The following is a 21,378-nucleotide window of genomic DNA, read 5'->3' on the forward strand; positions in this document are numbered from 1 at the left end:
GTGGTGCGGGCGCTGGAGATGGGGGTGTGAGCAGGTGGGTCTGGGCAAGTGTGACGTTGTTGATGAGAGTGGTGCGGGCGCTGGAGATGGGGGTGTGAGCAGGTGGGTCTGGGCAGGTGTGACATTGACGTTTGTATGTGTATGTTCTGTATTGTTAAAGAAAATGAAATAACATTGTTCAAAAAAATGAAATACATGTTTAAGTATTCAGTGTATCCATTTGGGAAAATTAAAAAGTTGTACGTTTTAAAAAGCGCTTACTTTAAGAGAACTTGTATCAACATAAGCAAATAGGAAATTCCCCATGTCACAGAGATTCAATAGGGACTACACCATCATTTCTGCTGTTAATTAAGAGAGAATTCCTCTCACGTAATTGTTATTTGTGAAATAAGGTAAGCTATGACTTCACTGTGTTTTTGATGAACCCCCAGACTGAAATGTTAAAGGTAGGCATATGATATGTAGAATTCGCTCCGACATTACCTGGTTGCTCAAATTCTAAAATGTTCACCTAATTTCAGTTTAAAAGTGTAGAGAATCATTGCACAATCTAAACTGATGGGGAAATATTTTCAATTACCCAAAATGTCTTATTTTCAGCTGTTTGAAGCTGGTTTACAAAAGAGCAAAAATAAGTAAAAGCTCAATTTAAGGACCGGGAGAAGCATAGAAATAGCACATGTAGAACGGATCTACCACTTATCACACCTGCTTTCAATGAGAATGAAAGATATATCAATCACACTTCTATGTGAATTTGGTTGTGTCGCCACAAAGCTACATACTGGACCTCTTCAGTATGTAGTATATAGTTATTCAGAAGTTAAACATGTTTCAGGCCTAAAAGTTCATGGTTCATTTTTCATTTGTTTCCTCATTGGGGGCAGCAGGTAGCCTAGGGGTTAGAGTGTTGGGCCAGTAACAAATGGTTGCTAGATCAAATCCCAGAGGTGACAAGGTAAAAACCTGCCATTCTGCCCCTGAACAAGGCACTGTTCCTAGGCTGTCATTGTAAGTAAAAATGTGTTCTTAACTGAGTTGCCTAGTTAAATTAAACAATTGGAAAGGCATTCATACCTATTGATGACTGCAGGTGCTGCTGGAGCCAGCATTGTAAGAGCATGGTTAATAACTCAACTATTTTGTGTAAAGTAATTTGTCATGGTCATTTTATTTCCTAATACATATATCTATATAGTATCCAATCCTACAGTACACATTCATTGAGGACCGCTATGTCATGAAAATAACCCATGTTGCCTACGATCGTGGTGAGACCGTATATGTTGAAGTCGTGGGATCAGATGGAGCCAAGGTCGGTCATGTGATTCACTATTGAGACATATGGACGTTTGCTACGATAAAGGGAAGGTTACAGTTACTCTCTTCACGTGAATATTCATCAAAAATGCATTGACCATAATCACAGTGTACTGGTCAGAGGTTTATTTATTTTTTACATTTGATCTTGTCCTGGTGGTAAATGGAACAATCTGGAAACCTGATGAATAACTAAATCAATACAATCTAATTAAAGTAATTTCAACATATTATTATCTACATCAAACCTGATACATAAATGCCCAGCCACTGACCATTGAGCTGTTGTCTGTCGTCTCTCTCAGTGCGTGTATAGCTCTGGTTGTTCAGTCGACACAGAGCTGCGTCATTCTCCCAGTAGTCTGTGTACAGGCCAATATACAGCTCTCCTCCTAACAAACACACAGAGTATATGAACCAGATGTTTCACAGGAGCAAAGTTTTACACTTCTGATTTTTCACACAGACATACAATGAATTACAAAATTACAATCAATTGCAAATGTGGGTGATTTTGGGAAACTATGTTTAGTTATTTATCACAATCAATATTTTATTTCCACATGGCGGCAGCATTGTGCTAAAACTAAACCTGCCTCTGAGCACTGTGCAATACTCAGTAACAGCAATTCTACTAGACTAGAGTACGAGTCTTGAAAAGGGTTAGGGTTAACGTGCCTGACTGAGACAGAGAGACAACTGGGATAAGAACATACTGTGTCATGAAACACAAAAGAAGGTAGAAAGTGAAAGAACAGAAGTGAAAATGCGTTGTATTATGTGATAGGTATTCTTACTGTCCAGGGTGGATGTAACGGGGCTGTTGTGGTCATAGGGACATCTCCCTCTGCCGCTCTCTATACTCTGCTCCTCCAGCTCAAACTGCCTGACCTGGGGACCGAAAAGTAGCAGTGAGAACACACGCACATGCTGACACATGCACACACAGCGACGTCCCTGAGCTTGACCTTAGCCATAGCGTGCCTGGTGCCAGAGGAAGATTCTTTGTTTTTCCTGATGGTGCTGTTGTCACAGGTCCTCTCAGACTGACAGTGGATTATATAAACTAAACTAACTCACAGCCCAAACAAACACACTCCCTTTCTCTCAGAGGACACACAAGCTACATTTAAGTACCATCTCTCTCTCTCTCTCACACACTCTTGCTTCTCTCTCTCTCTCTCTCTCTCTCTCTCTCTCTCTCTCTCTCTCTCACACACACTCTTGCTTCTCTCTCTCCCTCTCTCTCTCTCACACACTCTTGCTTCTCTCTCTCTCTCTCCATTTCTCAGAAGACACATAAACTAACTGCCAGTAGGCTACCATTGTCACACCCTGACCTTAGAGATCCTTTTTATTCTCTATTTTGGTTAGGTCAGGGTGTGACTAGGCTGGGTAGTCTAGTTTTTTCAACTCTATGTTTGCCTGGTATGGTTCCCAATCAGAGGCAGCGGTCTATCGTTGTCTCTGATTGGGGATCATATTTAGGCAGCCTTTTTTCCCACTGGGTTTTTGTGGGATCTTGTTTTTCTGTAGTGCCTGTGAACACTGCATTTACTTCACCTTTTATTTGTTCTGTATTGTTTTTGGTGAGTTTCATTTATTAAAACATGTGAAACTCTACGCACGCTGTGCCTTGGTCCATTTAGTCTAACAACGATCGTGACAACCATAGATTAATAAAATGTCAAATGTCAATGTTTTACCTACAGATTCCATATTACTGTACCTCATATTACTGTATTGACTGTATTTTTATTATTTAAAAACAAATGTATTATTTGTGCAGTTCTTTATTAACATTGTTGTTATTTGTTACATGTTTATTAAAACCTAGCTTTACTACTCATTTTTCTGAAATTGAGACAGATATATAGTATTGAATAAATACATTGAACAATCTCTTTCATAATTTCGATAAACAATAAAAGCTAATTTACCAACATTTCTTAAAATGGATATATATCATTTTTGAAAAAATCTCATCATTTATGTCATTCCTTGTGTATCTCTGTGTTTCACTGTCAGGTGAATAAACAAACTCCCCTTCTCTCTCTCTCTCAGGAGACACAAATTGACCAGTGGATGTGTTGCGGTATTTACAGATCATTTAAGAAAGACTGCATGTGTCCTAAAGAACAGATGACGAGACTGAGCCAAACCAGCAGCATGTCCTTCTGAATGTGTTCATACATTTATTAGGTTCACAAAAATGGTTTGTTCCTGCAGACAGGAAGTCACGTGGCCGTGGCTTGCTATATAAAGCAGGGAGACAGGCATCCAGTTACTGTTCGCTCGAACGTTAGAATGGGCAAAACGAGTGACCTGAGCAAAAAACATCCAGTCACTGGCAGTCCTGTGGGCAAAAACAGCTTGTTGATGAGATGTCAAAGGAGAATGGCAAAAAGTACAACAATGGTGTGCAGAACGGCATCTTGGAACTCACAACTCGTTGGTCCTTGTCACGGATGGGCTATTTCAGCAGACGACCACTCCACACCGGGTATCCATAGCCGCAAGAACTAGGGGTGCTCAGGGTGCTGCAGCACCCCCTGAAAAATCCTAATTATATATTGTGATTTTCTTCACTCCAATTCGCATACCTCTTGTAACGGATCTTCTGAGGAGGAGTAGCGAGAAGGATCAGAGGATCAATGCGCAGCGTGGTGAGTGTCAATCGTTGTCCCTGATTGAGAATCAAACTTAGGTAGCCTGGTTTCACTTTTGAGTTGTGGGTGTTTGTCTTCCATGTCAGTGTTTGTTACCACACGGGACTGTTTCGTTTATTCACGTTTATTGTTTTGTTCCAATGTTCTTTTGTGTTTGATTAAACATTATGGACATTTACCTCGCTGCGCATTGGTCCTCCGATCCTTCTCGCTACTCCTCCTCAGAAGAGGAGGACGAGATCCGTTACACCTCCCCAACGGATCCTCAGATTACGCAATCTTTATTGCACTCCACACTGCTCTTTCACACCTGGACAAAAGGAACACCTATGTGAGAATGCTGTTCATTGACTACAGCTCAGCATTCAACACCATAGTGCCCTCCAAGCTCATCACTAAAGACCATGGGATTAAACACCTCCCTCTGCAAATGGATCCTGGACTGGTGGGAGGTCCCCAGGTGGTGAGGGTACGCAACAACACATCTGCCATGCTGACCTTAAACACGGGGCCCCTAAGTGTTGTTCGCTTCGTCTCTTCCTGTACTCCTTGTTCACCCACAACTGTATGACCACGTACGACTCCAACACCATCAAGTTTTCAGACGACACGACGGTGGTAGGCCTGATCAATGACGACGATGAGACAGCCTGCAAGGAGGAGGTCAGAGATTTTGCAGTGTGATGCCAGGACATCAACTTCTACTTCAACTTCAGCAAAACAAAAGAGCTGATCGTGGACTACAGGAAATGAAGAGCGGAGCACGCCCCCATCCACATCAACGGAGCTGTAGTGGAGCAGGTCAAGAGCTTCAAGTTCTTTGGTTTCCACATCACTAAGGAATTATCATGGTCCACACACATCAACACAGTCATGAAGAGGGCATGACAACGCCTCTACCCCCTCAGAATGCTGAAAAGGGCCCTCGGATCCTCAAAAAGTTCTACAGCTGCACCATTGAGAGCATCTTGACTGGCTGCATAATCGCTTGGTATGGCAACTGCTTGGCATCTGACCTCAAGGCGCTACAGAGGGTAGTGAGTACAGGCCAGCACATCACTGGGCCCAGCTTCCTGCCATCCAGGACCTTCCTGCCATCCAGGACCTCTGTTAAAGACTCCAACCACCCAAGTCATTGACTGTTCCCTCTGCTACCGTACGGCAAGCGGTACTGATGCACCAAGTCTGGAACCAATAGGACACCGAACAGCTTCTACCCCCCCTTCTACCCTAAGCCATGTTTCATGAGCTGAAATGAAAGATCCCAGACATTTTCCATAAGCACAAAAAGCTTATTTCTCTCAAATGTTGTGTACAAATTTGTTTACATCCCTGTTAGTGAGCATTTTTTCTTTGCCAAGATAATCCATCCACCTGACAGTTGTGGCATATCAATAAATTTATTAAACAGCATGATCATTACACAGTTGCACCTTGTGCTGGGTACAATAAAAGGCACTCTAAAATGTGCAATTTTGTGACACAACACAATGCCACAGATGTCTGAAGTTTTCTCTGCCACAAGCCGTCTACAACAGGGTTTTAGAGAATTTGGCAGTACATTCAACCTTCCTCACAACCGCAGACCAATTGTATGGCGTTGTGTGGGCGAGCGGTTTGATGATGTCTACATTGTGAACAGAGTGCCCCGTGGTGACGGTGGAGTTGTGGTATGGGCAGGCATAAGGTATGGACAATGAACACAATTGCATTTTATCGATGGCAATTTGAATGCACAGAGATATTGAGACGAGATCCTGAGGCCCATTGTGAGGCCCATTGTTTTAATGTGTCTGTGACCAACAGATGCATTTCTGTATTCCGAGTCATGTGAAATCCATAGATTAGGGCCTAATAAAATCATTTAAATTGAGTAATTTGCTTATATGAACTGTTACTCAGTAAAATCTTTGAAATTGTTGCATGTTGCATTTATATTTTTGTTAACCAATAGAGTTTACCAATAGCTACCCGGACTATCTGCATTGACCCTTTTTGCACTCATCACATACACTGCTGTTACTTTTTATTATTATTCCTGTTGCCTAGGCCCTTTATCCCTACGTATATGTACATATCTACCCCAATTACCACGTATCTCTGCACATCGACATGGTACTGCTGCCCCGTGTATGTCGCCAAGTTATCATTACTCATTTTGTATTTGTTCTTTGTATTATTATTTTCCTGTTGTTCTATTTTTTCTTTCTCTCTGCATTGTTGGGAAGGGCCTATAAGTAAGCATTTCACTGTTAGTCTACACCTGTTGTTTACGAAGCATGTAACAAATACAATTTGATTTTAGTCAGAATTTTGCGTGTGCAAGAAGGTTTTCTTGGCACACGTTAGGTCCCTTAATACCAATTGAGCAACTTTTCCATGCCCTGAAGAATTCAGGCTGTTCTGTAGGCAAAGGGGGTGCCACCCAGTACTAGATGTGTGTACCTAATAAACTGACCATTGAGTGTATATCAGCCCCAATGGTAACTCCAAATCAACAAACAACCCTCCCAACCCTGCTCACCTGTCCTGTGTGTCCCACCCTGATTTTGGCACAGTGAGGATTAAATGCTCCTGTTCCACAGGCCAGCAGGTGGGTGGTGTTATACCGATGCAGCACCTTGATGTAGTTAGCACACTCTGGCTGTAGGGAGAGAGAGAGGGCAGAGGGATGGAGGAAAGTAGAGGGGAGCAGGGAGGGAGGGAGGGAGGGAGGGCAGAGGGATGGAGGAAGGTAGTAGAGGGGAGCAGGGAGGGAGGGAGGGAGGGGGAGGGAGGGAGGGAGGGAGGGAGGTAGAGGGGAGCAGGGAGGGAGGGAGGGAGGGCAGAGGGATGGAGGAAGGTAGAGGGGAGCAGGGAGGGAGGGAGGGAGGGCAGAGGGATGGAGGAAGGTAGAGGGGAGCAGGGAGGGAGGAAGGGAGGGAGGGAGGGAGGGAGGGACAAGCAGGATGGAGGAAGGGAGAGTGGTTAGGTATGTATTTGAAGGGTAAACTATGACACATTACATTTTTGAATAAATTACGGAGTGCTACAAACGTAGAATGATCAGATGTTGTTACCTTCTCTCTGCCTTTCATCAGACAATCTTCTACCTGCGACACAGAGCTGGCCCAGTCGATCTGCGGAGAAATGACAATCCATAACACACCAACACATGCATATCCACATGCACATGCACATGCACATGCACACACACTCACATACACAATGTATGTCTGTTTGACTGGTGTGCATCATAGCATGTTGTGTCATGTATGCCCCTCTCTATCATCATTAAAGATACTATCTCATCAGTGATAAAAGATACACATTTATTTACAATAATAATAATCTCGATTACCTAATAATAATGACTCAGTAGGAAATGGACAATTATAATAGCATTATTTTTTCTACATTACAGATATGTTCCGTAGTCAGTTATCCTGCCCTTTATGTCATTGTTTAACGTAATTAAACATAATTAAAGTTAATAACACCTTATTATAACACACTCAACTATTACTTCAACCACCTCGAGGAAAGAGTTGGATCTGAAAGCCATTATTACATGTATATAGGGCTGGAGAAGTACTAGTAATACGGAGACAATTCCACCTAGCTTATCAGAGGTTAAGGGGGCAGACCTGGCATATGGCAGCATCTGTGTCCAACTGTGTGCTCTTTATGGAAAGACTCCTTGGTAATATAATGAAGATGCACAAACACATACACTCTGTTTAGGTAACCTAATGACCTTGAGGGGTAAGAGTTCAAGTCCCCTCCACACATGAACAGACAGACTGACAGACAGACAGGCCTACAGTACCTCTCTGTGTTGGTGGTTAACTCTCTCCAGGCTGAGGGAGTACAGGATGTTTTTAGCCCCTACGTACAGCCTTTCATGGGCCTCATCCAACAGCATGGTCTGGGGCTGCAGGGAGGGACCTGGTCCCTGAAACACCCACGTCCTGTTCAGATCCCATAACTCTGCACAGGGAGAGAGAAGAAAGAGAGAGAAAGAGAGACGGGAGAGAGAGTAAGAGAGAGAGAGTGAGAGAGAGAGAGTGAGAGAGCAAGAGAGAGTGAGAGAGCGAGAGAGAGAGAGAGAGAGAGAGAGAGAGAGAGAGAGAGAGAGAGAGGAAAGAGAGATGGGGAGAGAGAGACTATTACAAGTCTATAGGCCAAGCTTTCAAAGTTACACAACCAGTAGGATACAGTGGTGCCCAAATGATCGAAGGCTTGCAAAATGTGAAAAATGTAACTACTTTATATCAGAAATCTGCACTCCGTGTAATAGCATACCTTCAAGCACTTTAACCAACATTATGTAAAAGAAGAGTTTCTGTGATGAATGTACATTTTTTTCACTGGCTGTTTAGCATCAGCATAACAAATCGCACACCCTAAAGTGCTTTGTCCATCTGTGTGTGTGTGTGTGTGTGTGTGTGTGTGTGTGTGTGTGTGTGTGTGTGTGCGTGCGTGCGTGCGTGCGTGCGTGCGTGCGTGCGTGTGTGCGTGCATGTGTTTTAAAGCTGAGCAATTACCCTGTCATATAGAATCCTAAAAGCTGCCCCAAATCCAACACTGTCTTGTACATGGTTCAAATGTTGTTGTATCATATGTTATGAACTTGAAGATACTAATCAGGAAGAACACTAGTCACATCCCAAAGGTTCTCCCAGAAGAGCATTGGTAAGAACTCGGATGTAATGCCTGGGAAAGATGTTGTGATTGCTGAATGAGATATTTGATACTCACAGCCAAGCCTATCAGCTGTCTCGAGGGGAGGAAGTCATTTTATCAGACAGGAAACGGAACTGTTGTCTTTATCTGACCTTGGGTAGCGGTTGCCCTTAGGCACCGATCTAGGATCAGCTTACAGTCCTCAAATCCTAACTTGAACCATTGGGAGAATAATTAAAAACGGGCCTTAGATCAGTTTCTAGGGCGACTTCTTCCTTCTGCCTTTAAGTTTTATTTATCCTATTGTGTCACTAGACCATGAGTTTGATTAGGAGGGTGAAGTTTAATATTGACTGAACACATGGGTCACACACACACACACACACACACACACACACACACACACACACACACACACACACACACACACACACACACACACACACACACACACACACACACACACACACACACACACACACACATTCACATATTTTCCCTCTAATCAAACCTGTCAGGTCTGCCTTCGATCATGTCTACAGCTCTGGAGCCCAGGTCTGGGGGGGAAGGACCAGAGCCAGGAGCTACAGCCCCAGCGAGGGTCACTTCCTGTGGGCTGTGGTGGGTTGCATGCCCTGGGCCCTAGAGCACGACTGGATGTCCTTGTGGACAATGAGACAGAGTCTGGAGTGTGTTAGGAAACCCCCTAAAGCTTCGTAGCGTCATGCAGAGCAGTCCAGGACACGGGTGGTTTATATGATCAAATGAGACTCTCTATTTGTATTCCTCCCTTTCCCAAATTGGAGCTGCCATTTTTTCTTGCCCAGAAGAGAGGAGAATACTCCTGGCTACCATAACCATCACCTCCCCCTACCTGTCTCCTCAGACGGAACTTCTCTGGAGTAATATGTCAAGATTTAAGTAACTGCCAGTGTTTCATGAGGGGGGGTTCTGTGATTTGTTATTTCAGCATCTGTGTTTTTAGTAGCATTACATCTACTACAGTATTAGATGTCTCGGTAGAGACCAATAGATTCGGTTTATTTTTCTGGTTTTAGATTTCTCTGGTAGATCCATTCTGTTTGTTTTGCTAGCATTAGAGTTCTGTGTGGTAGAAACAGAGTGAAGGTTTGTTTAAAGAGGTATTAGATCTCTAGGTGCTGTTAGGATTGAGATTAGTCTGATTGTTTTGGTAGCGTCATTGATCTCAAACAGTGTGTGTGTATGTGTTTAAAAAATAACAATTGCCGTTAGATCTCTATGGTGTAGACAGAGGGGATATGGTGGTGCTGATATGCCAGTGCCCAGACACGCTTCCTGTAATGATCTAAACCAGGCAGTTACAGCTCTTAAAAGGCATGCAACTAGCACGCATTCAAGCACACACGCACACATACACTCCTGCACTCACACATACACACACATGCACACACATGCACGCACACATACACCTGCACGCATACACATACACACAGATGCATGCAGGCACACGTGGCACGCAAACACACATACGTGGCGCTCACACACAAGTGGGGCACACTCACACACCTCCAGATGTAACACACTATGGAATGTGTAATGCTTCAGCTGACGATAACTAGGACAGACGTGTAGTGGAGCAGGAGGGAGTTTGTCATCCACTGAGTGAATGATGGGAACTGAATGGGATAGGTTAACATTCACTGAGGGAAGGAATGGGAACTGAATGGGATAAGTTAACATTCACTGAGGGAAGGAATGGGAACTGAATGGGATAAGTTAACATCCACTGAGGGAATGATGGGAACTGAATGGGATAAGTTAACATTCACTGAGGGAATGATGGGAACTGAATGGGATAAGTTAACATTCACTGAGGGAATGATGGGAACTGAATGGGATAAGTTAACATTCACTGAGGGAATGATGGGAACTGAATGGGATAAGTTAACATTCACTGAGGGAATGATGGGAACTGAATGGATAAGTTAACATCCACTGAGGGAATGATGGGAACTGAATGGGACAAGTTAACATTCACTGAGGGAATGATGGGAACTGAATGGGATAAGTTAACATTCACTGAGGGAATGATGGGAACTGAATGGGACAAGTTAACATTCACTGAGGGAATGATGGGAACTGAATGGGATAAGTTAACATTCACTGAGGGAATGATGGGAACTGAATGGATAAGTTAACATCCACTGAGGGAATGATGGGAACTGAATGGGACAAGTTAACATTCACTGAGGGAATGATGGGAACTGAATGGGATAAGTTAACATTCACTGAGGGAATGATGGGAACTGAATGGGATAAGTTAACATTCACCGAGGGACTGATGGGAACTGAATGGGATAAGTTAACATTCACTGAGGGAATGATGGGAACTGAATGGGATAAGTTACCATTCACTGAGGGAATGATGGGAACTGAATGGGATAAGTTAACATTCACTGAGGGAATGATGGGAACTGAATGGGATAAGTTACCATTCACTGAGGGAATGATGGGAACTGAATGGGATAAGTTAACATTCACTGAGGGAATGATGGGAACTGAATGGGATAAGTTACCATTCACTGAGGGAATGATGGGAACTGAATGGGATAAGTTACCATTCACTGAGGGAATGATGGGAACTGAATGGGATAAGTTAACATTCACTGAGGGAATGATGGGAACTGAATGGGATAAGTTACCATTCACTGAGGGAATGATGGGAACTGAATGGATAAGTAACATCCACTGGACCAAAAACAGTGTCGTTGGTGATGATGATAAGGATAAAGGTGACAAATTCTCATAACAAAAATTGTAATGGTGATTAATTGTGATGATGATTATGTGGTGATAATGATAATGAAATGACAGGACTTGACTTGAGTGAATTAAATATGAAGAGTGTATTTCCAAAACGGTATAACCACCGATTTTTCACATTTGGGTTTTTTCAACAGAAATTATGGCTTACGGGTACCTTCATGTGTGTCTCAAATACTACAGCTTTTTCATTCGTAGATTTTAAATGTGCATGCTATATATCCATTGTTTAGCTGGAATGGAAAGTTTGTGTCCTTTATATTTGACTGTGATATGTGGTTGTCTTACCAAGCCATCTTAAAATGAATGCACTTCCTGTAAGTCACTCTAGATAAGAGCATCTGATAAATGACTAAAATGTCAAATGTAAATGTTTTACATACAGATCTCATATTAGATACTTTTTCTAAACTCATAACACAGCAACACACCTACATCACACAATTAGCCAAATAGTTCATTTTCTACTCAAAGCCACATTTTGTTCATTAATACCAACTCTACATTTCAAAATACAAAAAAACTTTCCTTACATACTATAACTCCATCAAAATACAGTAAACCCCACTCAATATCTAATCATTCTGTCATAACACTAGCACATGCTTTCTATTTAAGAGGAACATATAGTCAATTATAGCACAACGACTTTCAAAATACTAACAGTTGATGGCATTACAAAAACTGCATTACTTGTCATGTTTCAGTTCTACCTGCAGACAATAGATTAAATGAAATTCATTGTTTTTTATAATTAAGTTTCCTTTTACTGTAAACCACTACATTTTTTGGTTGAGTGTCGAATGTGTGCATTTTTGGCAACATACTATCTAAAAGTGAATGAGTCATCTCAAAATAGTAAGTGACAGAATTGCTGCAGTAAAAGCTTTATTAGCAACATGAAATTGCTGCCAGTGATCAACAACACATCCAACATACATGGCCTTTGGTTCAACAACACATCCAACATACATGGCCTTTGGTTCAACAACACATCCAACATACATGACCTTTGGATCAACAACACATCCAACATACATGGCCTTTGGTTCAACAACACATCCAACATACATGACCTTTGGTTCAACAACACATCCAACATACATGGCCTTTGGTTCAACAACACATCCAACATACATGGCCTTTGGTTCAACAACACATCCAACATACATGGCCTTTGGTTCAACAACACATCCAACATACATGGCCTTTGCTTCAACAACACATCCAACATACATGGCCTTTGCTTCAACAACACATCCAACATACATGACCTTTGGTTCAACAACACATCCAACATACATGGCCTTTGGTTCAACAACACATCCAACAGACATGGCCTTTGGTTCAACAACACATCCAACAGACATGGCCTTTGGTTCAACAACACATCCAACATACATGGCCTTTGGTTCAACAACACATCCAACATACATGACCTTTGGATCAACAACACATCCAACATACATGGCCTTTGGATCAACAACCCATCCAACATACATGACCTTTGGATCAACAACACATCCAACATACATGGCCTTTGGATCAACAACACATCCAACATACATGGCCTTTGGTTCAACAACACATCCAACATACATGGCCTTTGGTTCAACAACACATCCAACATACGTGGCCTTTGGTTCAACAACACATCCAACATACGTGGCCTTTGGTTCAACAACACATCCAACAGACATGGCCTTTGGATCAACAACACATCCAACATACGTGGCCTTTGGTTCAACAACACATCCAACATACATGACCTTTGGTTCAACAACACATCCAACAGACATGGCCTTTGGTTCAACAACACATCCAACATACATGGCCTTTGGATCAACAACACATCCAACATGCATGGCCTTTGGTTCAACAACACATCCAACATACATGGCCTTTGGATCAACAACACATCCAACATACATGGCATTTGGATCAACAACACATCCAACATACATGGCCTTTGGTTCAACAACACTTCCAACATACATGGCCTTTGCATCAACAACACATCCAACATACATGGCCTTTGGTTCAACAACACATCCAACATACATGGTCTTTGGTTCAACAACACATCCAACATACATGGCCTTTGGTTCAACAACACATCCAACATACATGGCCTTTGGTTCAACAACACATCCAACATACATGGCCTTTGGATCAACAACACATCCAACATACATGGCCTTTGGTTCAACAACACATCCAACAGACATGGCCTTTGGTTCAACAACACATCCAACATACATGGCCTTTGGTTCAACAACACATCCAACATACATGGCCTTTGGTTCAACAACACATCCAACATACATGGCCTTTGGTTCAACAACACATCCAACATACATGGCCTTTGGTTCCCTAATGTGTAAAAATAAAACACATTTCCGGTAAAAAAGGGACAGAAGGGATCAAACAGTAAAATGCCCAGTCGTGTTCTAATCTATACCATCGTCAGCATTTGGCCACATGTTCTCGTCCACATCACATCTTATGTCGTCTCTCGCTATGCACCTTGGATAGAAATGCTTGTCCTGCCTTATCCACCCCTGGCAGTCTTCAGCTGAGATGTCTCTGCAGCCAGCATCCACTGCATCCAGGAGGGACATTTGGTCATGTTGCCAATGTTCATACACTTTCCACCTCCAGGAAGAAAAAAATGAGGAAAGGCGAGTAACGGGGGAGGAAAAGGGAAACCATTCTTGGATGGGCTGCAAACCAGTTTGTGATTGCATGTGAATGGTGGAATGCTACATTGTCCCATGTAATCACACATGTCCTCATGTTTCCTCCCAGCTGTTCTCTTTCTGCTTCTGGCACCAGTTGTTAGTGGGGGTCATCTAAAAACAAAAGAAGGCGCTCAGTGTTGTAGGGACCAATCCGGACCAAACCAACACTCCAGATTGCAGTACACATTGTGATATTTGCTCCTCTCAGACCCGGCACATCAACATTGGCCCTTTTCCCGATGACGTTTCTTCCCCGCCCTTTTTTTGCCAGGTTAAACCCTGCCTCGGCCAAATCAATTATTTCATGTGGGTTCTGATTCTCCTCCAACTCCATGACTCTCTGAAAGAAATCACAAGACAATATGTGTAAATGCTTTTCAGTATGTCCTACTGTATGTACTGTAACCCATGTTTACATGTAGAGGAGCATAGTGTAAAACTCACTATAGGAACAAGACATATTGGATAGACCATACCTGGACGTATTGGTGCCGGAGTTCCCTGACCTGCTCACCGTTCCTTTCAAAAGGAACTGTGTACAACTGTTTCATTCAGAGTCCAAGCCATGGTAGTCAGGCTGATGCTTTCCACCCTGTGAAATACCAGGTTGTCCTCTACAATTCTGCTCTGAATTCCTCTCAGTTTTACTCCATTGTCAGCAATGGCCAATCCTACAACGGCATGCTCTTGGTCTTCACTGAGGAGCTTTCCTCTTCCCCCAGAGAGAGGAAGACGTTGCGTCCTTTAGAGGAACAAATACAACATATGTATTTGTATTGGGACTGGTGGCCTACAATTACTGTGGGACATAGCAACAGCAATGATAGAAGAAGCCCTTGTGAAATGTGTTACTTACCTATTGGTTTGTTGAAAATTCCGGATAATGGAAGCCACGGTTGACCGTCTGTGATGAGGCTGAACTCTTTGACCAGCCTCTCTCAGTGATAGAACATGGTTTATCACATGGTCTATGATGGTGGCTGTTATTTCATCAGTGACAACAGCGCTTACTCGCCTTTGAACACCACCATGCAATCTTACTCCTCTCCCCCTAACTCTCCCTCTCCTTTGTCCTGGTCCAGCTACTCCTCTCCTTGGTCCAACTACTCCGATCCTTGGTCCAACTACTCCTCTGCCTGGTCCAACTACTCCTCTTCCAGGTCAAACTACTCCTCTACCTGGTCCAGCTACTCCTCTCCCTGGTCCAGCTACTCCTCTCCCTGGTCCAGCTACTCCTCTCCCTGGTCCAACTACTCCTCTGCCTGGTCCAACTACTCCTCTTCCAGGTCAAACTACTCCTCTACCTGGTCCAGCTACTCCTCTCCCTGGTCCAACTACTCCTCTCCCTGGTCCAGCTACTCCTCTTCCAGGTCAAACTACTCCTCTACCTGGTCCAGCTACTCCTCTCCCTGGTCCAACTACTCCTCTGCCTGGTCCAACTACTCCTCTTCCAGGTCAAACTACTCCTCTACCTGGTCCAGCTACTCCTCTCCCTGGTCCAACTACTCCTCTGCCTGGTCCAACTACTCCTCTACCTGGTCCAGCTACTCCTCTCCCTGGTCCAACTACTTCTCTCCCTTGTCCAGACATATTTTTTTCTTTTTCTGCTCCTCTGTGTTGTTCTGTATCAACATCGAACATAATCAATCCAAAGAGTCTCCTTTTTACTGTGTGTGTCCATGTAATTGAAAGAACCTCAACACCTGGCTATGTCTCCGATTGAGATTGGAATCAGCTGTGGTTTTTCTATTTTAAACAACTTACAGTAAATCATCTATTTCTCAATGTTTCAATGGGCTGTTCATTCAAAAATGTTTGTCAGCTGTTTCAATATAGCTTTTGAGCTGCTGTTATTGCAGAAGTAGAGGCGGTATACTATGTTTAAGGTTTTGAACTTTAGGTCTTCATTTCTGGCAAGCATATGTAAATAAGACAAGAAAGATCCATCATTTTGGTGTTGGGTAAGCTTGTATGTAAAGAAAATGTAAGCATTTTAGAAACGTGTTAATTTACTCCATATTCTGTGAAAACAACATGAATTGTGTTAATGGTATGGTCCACAACAGATGGATATTGTGCAAATTCATTAAAAATCCTTCAATGTGATTTTCTGGATTCTTTTTCTCATTTTGTCTGTCATAGTTGAAGTGTACCTATGATGAAAATTACAGGCCTCTCTCATCTTTTTAAGTGGGAGAACTTGCACAATTGGTGGCTGACTAAATACTTTTTTGCCCCACTGTATTTGTTTGTCACAAATGTATGATCTGTACATTTCATTATTAAAAATGTAGTTATTTGTTACATTTGATTGTGTAAAACATCCTCTAACAGTACTACTTATTTCTCTGCTAGTGAGGCAGATATATAGCATTCTGCAAACATATCAAGTGATATATTTTAAACAAATACATATCTGTCATTGAACAACCCCATGCCATGATTAGATAGTGAAAAAATACACCAATCTCTTTCCTATGTTCTTAAAACAAAACAAAAAATAGCCATAGCTAATTTACCAACTATACAGTGTATAGTGTTTTGGAATGAAACTTCATATGATGATTTGATAATGCGGAGATATGCTTTGTAACAGGTAGAGCTAACACAAGTCAAACAGTGTATCATTATCTAAAACAGCTAATTATGTTCCGTCTCTATAGACAGAGGGGATTTCCACTCCTCTCCTCCCTGTCATCTTCTGCAGCTGCTGTGTGTGTGATTCTCTTCATCTAAGGAGTTGAACGAGGGAGTGTGTGTTCACTAAAACAAAAGCGAGACACAGTGCTCCCACTTCAAATGGAAAATGGAGGGAGAGAAAAAGAGGAGAGACTCCCTCAAGTCTCATCCTTTCATCTCCCGGATGGGGAGTGCTGAGAGATGGCAGGAGAGATTTGAAAAATGTAATAATAATAAAACATTTAAATCCCTCCATGGAAATGCTATAACTTTTCAGCTACTATGGGAGAGAGTGGAGTGTGTCAGACTGGGAGGAAACAAGGCTTCCTTTACTTTACTCAACTGTGGCGAGGCGAGGGAAACACTGATGTGTAGTTATAGAGGAATACAGAGGAGTCAATAAAACATGAACCTTGGCAAACCTTGGGAAAGGTAAAGACAATAATTCAATTTGTTGGAAGAAGTTGATGTCTTGCCACTGGCAAGTTGTTAGTTCTAACCACAGGTTCAATGTTAAAGTGTGTGTACTGATGACAGGCATTCCCATTTGTCTGCAGAGAGACACAGTCTACTGAATAATGAAGTAGTGCGGGATCAAAAACAAAGAGAGATGGGAAAAGGGTTGCATTATAAAGGAAGATAATGAGTGTTTCTTGTATTTCTACAGGGCGGCGTGAGACTCCGTAGTCCCCAGAGGGAAGTGTATGTGGTGCCTGCACGTTGGATGGCCATGTGTTCCAAGACCACCACGCATGGGGGAATGATGTCACAGAGTAAAATGAGAGCCACATGGAGTAGGACAGGACAGAAGAAAGGGGGAGAGAAGAAAGAGCAGAGAAGCTAGGGGTGATGAGCTGGGGGAGAAGAGAGCAGTTAGGGGTGATGAGCTGGGGGAGGAGAGATGAGCTAGGGGTGATGAGCTGGGGGAGAAGAGATGAGCTAGGGGTGATGAGCTGGGGGAGCGATGAGCTAGGGGTGATGAGCTGGGGGAGGAGAGATGAGCTAGGGGTGATGAGCTGGGGGAGGAGAGATGAGCTAGGGGTGATGAGCTGGAGGAGAAGAGAGGAGCTAGGGTTGATGAGCTGCGGGAGAAGAGAGGAGGGGTGATGAGCTGCGGGAGAAGAGAGGAGGGGTGATGAGCTGGGGGAGGAGAGATGAACTAGGGGTGATGAGCTGGGGGAGGAGAGAGGAGCTGGAGGTGATGAGCTGGGGGAGGAGAGAGGAGGGGTGATGAGCTGGGGGAGGAGAGAGGAGCTAGGGGTGATGAGCTGGGGAGGAGAGAGGGGCTAGGGGTGATGAGCTGGGGGAGGAGCGATGAGCTAGGGGTGATGAGCTGGGGGAGGAGAGAGGAGCTAGGGGTGATGAGCTGGGGAAGGAGCGATGAGCTAGGGGTGATGAGCTGGGGAGGAGCGATGAGCTATGGGTGATGAGCTGGGGAGGATAGAGGAGCTAGGGGTGATGAGCTGGGGGAGGAAAGAGGAGCTAGGGGTGATGAGCTGGGGGAGGAGAGAGGAGCAATGGGTGATGAGCTGGGGGAGGATAGAGGAGCTAGGGGTGATGAGCTGGGGGAGGATAGAGGAGCTAGGGGTGATGAGCTGGGGGAGGAGAGAGGAGCAAGGGGTGATGAGCTGGGGGAGGATAGAGGAGCTAGGGGTGATGAGCTGGGGGAGGATAGAGGAGCTAGGGGTGATGAGCTGGGGGAGGAGAGAGGAGCTAGGGGTGATGAGCTGGGGGAGGAGAGAGGAGCTAGGGGTGATGAGCTGGGGGAGGATAGAGGAGCTAGGGGTGATGAGCTGGGGGAGGATAGAGGAGCTAGGGGTGATGAGCTGGGGGAGGAGCGATGAGCTAGGGGTGATGAGCTGGGGAGGATAGAGGAGCTAGGGGTGATGAGCTGGGGGAGGAGAGAGGAGCAAGGGGTGATGAGCTGGGGGAGGATAGAGGAGCTAGGGGTGATGAGCTGGGGGAGGATAGAGGAGCTAGGGGTGATGAGCTGGGGGAGGATAGAGGAGCAAGGGGTGATGAGCTGGGGAGAAGAGAGGAGCGATGGGAAGAGGACATGAGGGTAACATAGGGGAAGAGAAGTGGACTAAGAGGTGGAGATAAAGTAAACAGAAGAGTTGGGAAAGCAGAGAGAAGAGACGGCTGGATGACAAAGGAAGAAGGCCTGTGATCTTTGAATGAGACCATTGCTACATCTGGAGAGCAGGAGAACCAAATTGCCTGACATAATACTTCCTGTAAAGATCAACAACACAACAAACACACTGTCATGTGGTTCACCCAACTCTGTTTTAAGTTTGACGTAACTAGATTGTGCATTGTTTTGTGGGGTGTAAATCCTTGTAGCCCAAAAGAGAGACAGACATCAGAGGGCTAATATTTCTGAGCACTGATCACGTCAGACACACACAGACGGAGTCTCTCAGAGAGTGTACAGAGATTCTATTATGATGGAGTTTGATTAAAGCCCAGCTAGCAGAGTAGATGCCCCAGCAACAGTCGTCCTTGGAACCCTAAACCCCATCTGCTCCATAGTGTGTCTGTGGGGATAGTAAAGGCTGAGGTTCACTCAAAGGGAGGAAGTGGTGGTTGTGCTAGATATAGGCAAACAGACTGCATTGTGCTGCCTGATTAAATAGGCATTACCTCACATCACCGCTGCCTCATCCCTAACCCCCTCACTCATATCTTAACCCGGGATCCCTCACCCCATGACCATTTCACCCACTTCAACCCCTCATTCACCTCTCTCTCTCTCTCTCTCTCTCTCTCTCTGACTCTCTCTCTCTCTCTCTCTCTCTCTCTCTCTCTCTCTCTCTCTCTCTCTCTCTCTATGACATTTACATTTAAGTAATTTAGCAGACGCTCTTATCCAGAGCGACTTACAAATTGGTGCATTCACCTTATGACATCCAGTGGAACAGTAGTGCATCTAAATCTTTTAAGGGGGGGGGTGAGAGGGATTACTTTATCCTATCCTAGGTATTCCTTAAAGAGGTGGGGTTTCAGGTGTCTCCGGAAGGTGGTGATTGACTCCGCTGTCCTGGCGTCGTGAGGGAGTTTGTTCCACCATTGGGGGCCAGAGCAGCGAACAGTTTTGACTGGGCTGAGCGGGAACTGTACTTCCTCAGTGGTAGGGAGGCGAGCAGGCCAGAGGTGGATGAACGCAGTGCCCTTGTTTGGGTGTAGGGCCTGATCAGAGCCTGGAGGTACTGAGGTGCCGTTCCCCTCACAGCTCCGTAGGCAAGCACCATGGTCTTGTAGCGGATGCGAGCTTCAACTGGAAGCCAGTGGAGAGAGCGGAGGAGCGGGGTGACGTGAGAGAACTTGGGAAGGTTGAACACCAGACGGGCTGCGGCGTTCTGGATGAGTTGTAGGGGTTTAATGGCACAGGCAGGGAGCCCAGCCAACAGCGAGTTGCAGTAATCCAGACGGGAGATGACAAGTGCCTGGATTAGGACCTGCGCCGCTTCCTGTGTGAGGCAGGGTCGTACTCTGCGGATGTTGTAGAGCATGAACCTACAGGAACGGGCCACCGCCTTGATGTTAGTTGAGAACGACAAGGTGTTGTCCAGGATCACGCCAAGGTTCTTAGCGCTCTGGGAGGAGGACACAATGGAGTTGTCAACCGTGATGGCGAGATCATGGAATGGGCAGTCCTTCCCCGGGAGGAAGAGCAGCTCCGTCTTGCCGAGGTTCAGCTTGAGGTGGTGATCCGTCATCCACACTGATATGTCTGCCAGACATGCAGAGATGCGATTCGCCACCTGGTCATCAGAAGGGGGAAAGGAGAAGATTAATTGTGTGTCGTCTGCATAGCAATGATAGGAGAGACCATGTGAGGTTATGACAGAGCCAAGTGACTTGGTGTATAGCGAGAATAGGAGAGGGCCTAGAACAGAGCCCTGGGGGACGCCAGTGGTGAGAGCGCGTGGTGAGGAGACAGATTCTCGCCACGCCACCTGGTAGGAGCGACCTGTCAGGTAGGACGCAATCCAAGCGTGGGCCGCGCCGGAGATGCCCAACTCGGAGAGGGTGGAGAGGAGGATCTGATGGTTCACAGTATCGAAGGCAGCCGATAGGTCTAGAAGGATGAGAGCAGAGGAGAGAGAGTTAGCTTTAGCAGTGCGGAGCGCCTCCGTGATACAGAGAAGAGCAGTCTCAGTTGAATGACTAGTCTTGAAACCTGACTGATTTGGATCAAGAAGGTCATTCTGAGAGAGATAGCGGGAGAGCTGGCCAAGGACGGCACGTTCAAGAGTTTTGGAGAGAAAAGAAAGAAGGGATACTGGTCTGTAGTTGTTGACATCGGAGGGATCGAGTGTAGGTTTTTTCAGAAGGAGTGCAACTCTCGCTCTCTTGAAGACGGAAGGGACGTAGCCAGCGGTCAGGGATGAGTTGATGAGCGAGGTGAGGTAAGGGAGAAGGTCTCCGGAAATGGTCTGGAGAAGAGAGGAGGGGATAGGGTCAAGCGGGCAGGTTGTTGGGCGGCCGGC

The 21,378-nt window shown here is 44.7% G+C and overlaps 1 protein-coding gene across 2 annotated transcripts in view; it reads right to left on the reverse strand.

Annotated features, from left to right (window-relative positions):
• The window catches only part of LOC115134208 (semaphorin-3E-like), a 51,841-nt gene that overhangs the window by 17,063 nt on the left and 13,400 nt on the right, over positions 1-21,378 (reverse strand). For both annotated transcript variants that reach the window (XM_029667953.2, XM_029667952.2), the window contains exons 2-6: positions 7,801-7,961; positions 7,052-7,111; positions 6,517-6,636; positions 2,121-2,214; positions 1,599-1,715 (exon numbers count right to left, since the gene is read on the reverse strand). In XM_029667953.2, the coding sequence (XP_029523813.2) occupies positions 1,599-1,715; positions 2,121-2,214; positions 6,517-6,636; positions 7,052-7,111; positions 7,801-7,961 (552 nt within the window). The remainder of the gene's footprint in view (positions 1-1,598; positions 1,716-2,120; positions 2,215-6,516; positions 6,637-7,051; positions 7,112-7,800; positions 7,962-21,378) is intronic.

The sequence above is a fragment of the Oncorhynchus nerka genome, linkage group LG9a (assembly GCF_034236695.1).
Source record: "Oncorhynchus nerka isolate Pitt River linkage group LG9a, Oner_Uvic_2.0, whole genome shotgun sequence".
Classification (NCBI taxonomy): Eukaryota; Metazoa; Chordata; class Actinopteri; order Salmoniformes; family Salmonidae; genus Oncorhynchus; species Oncorhynchus nerka.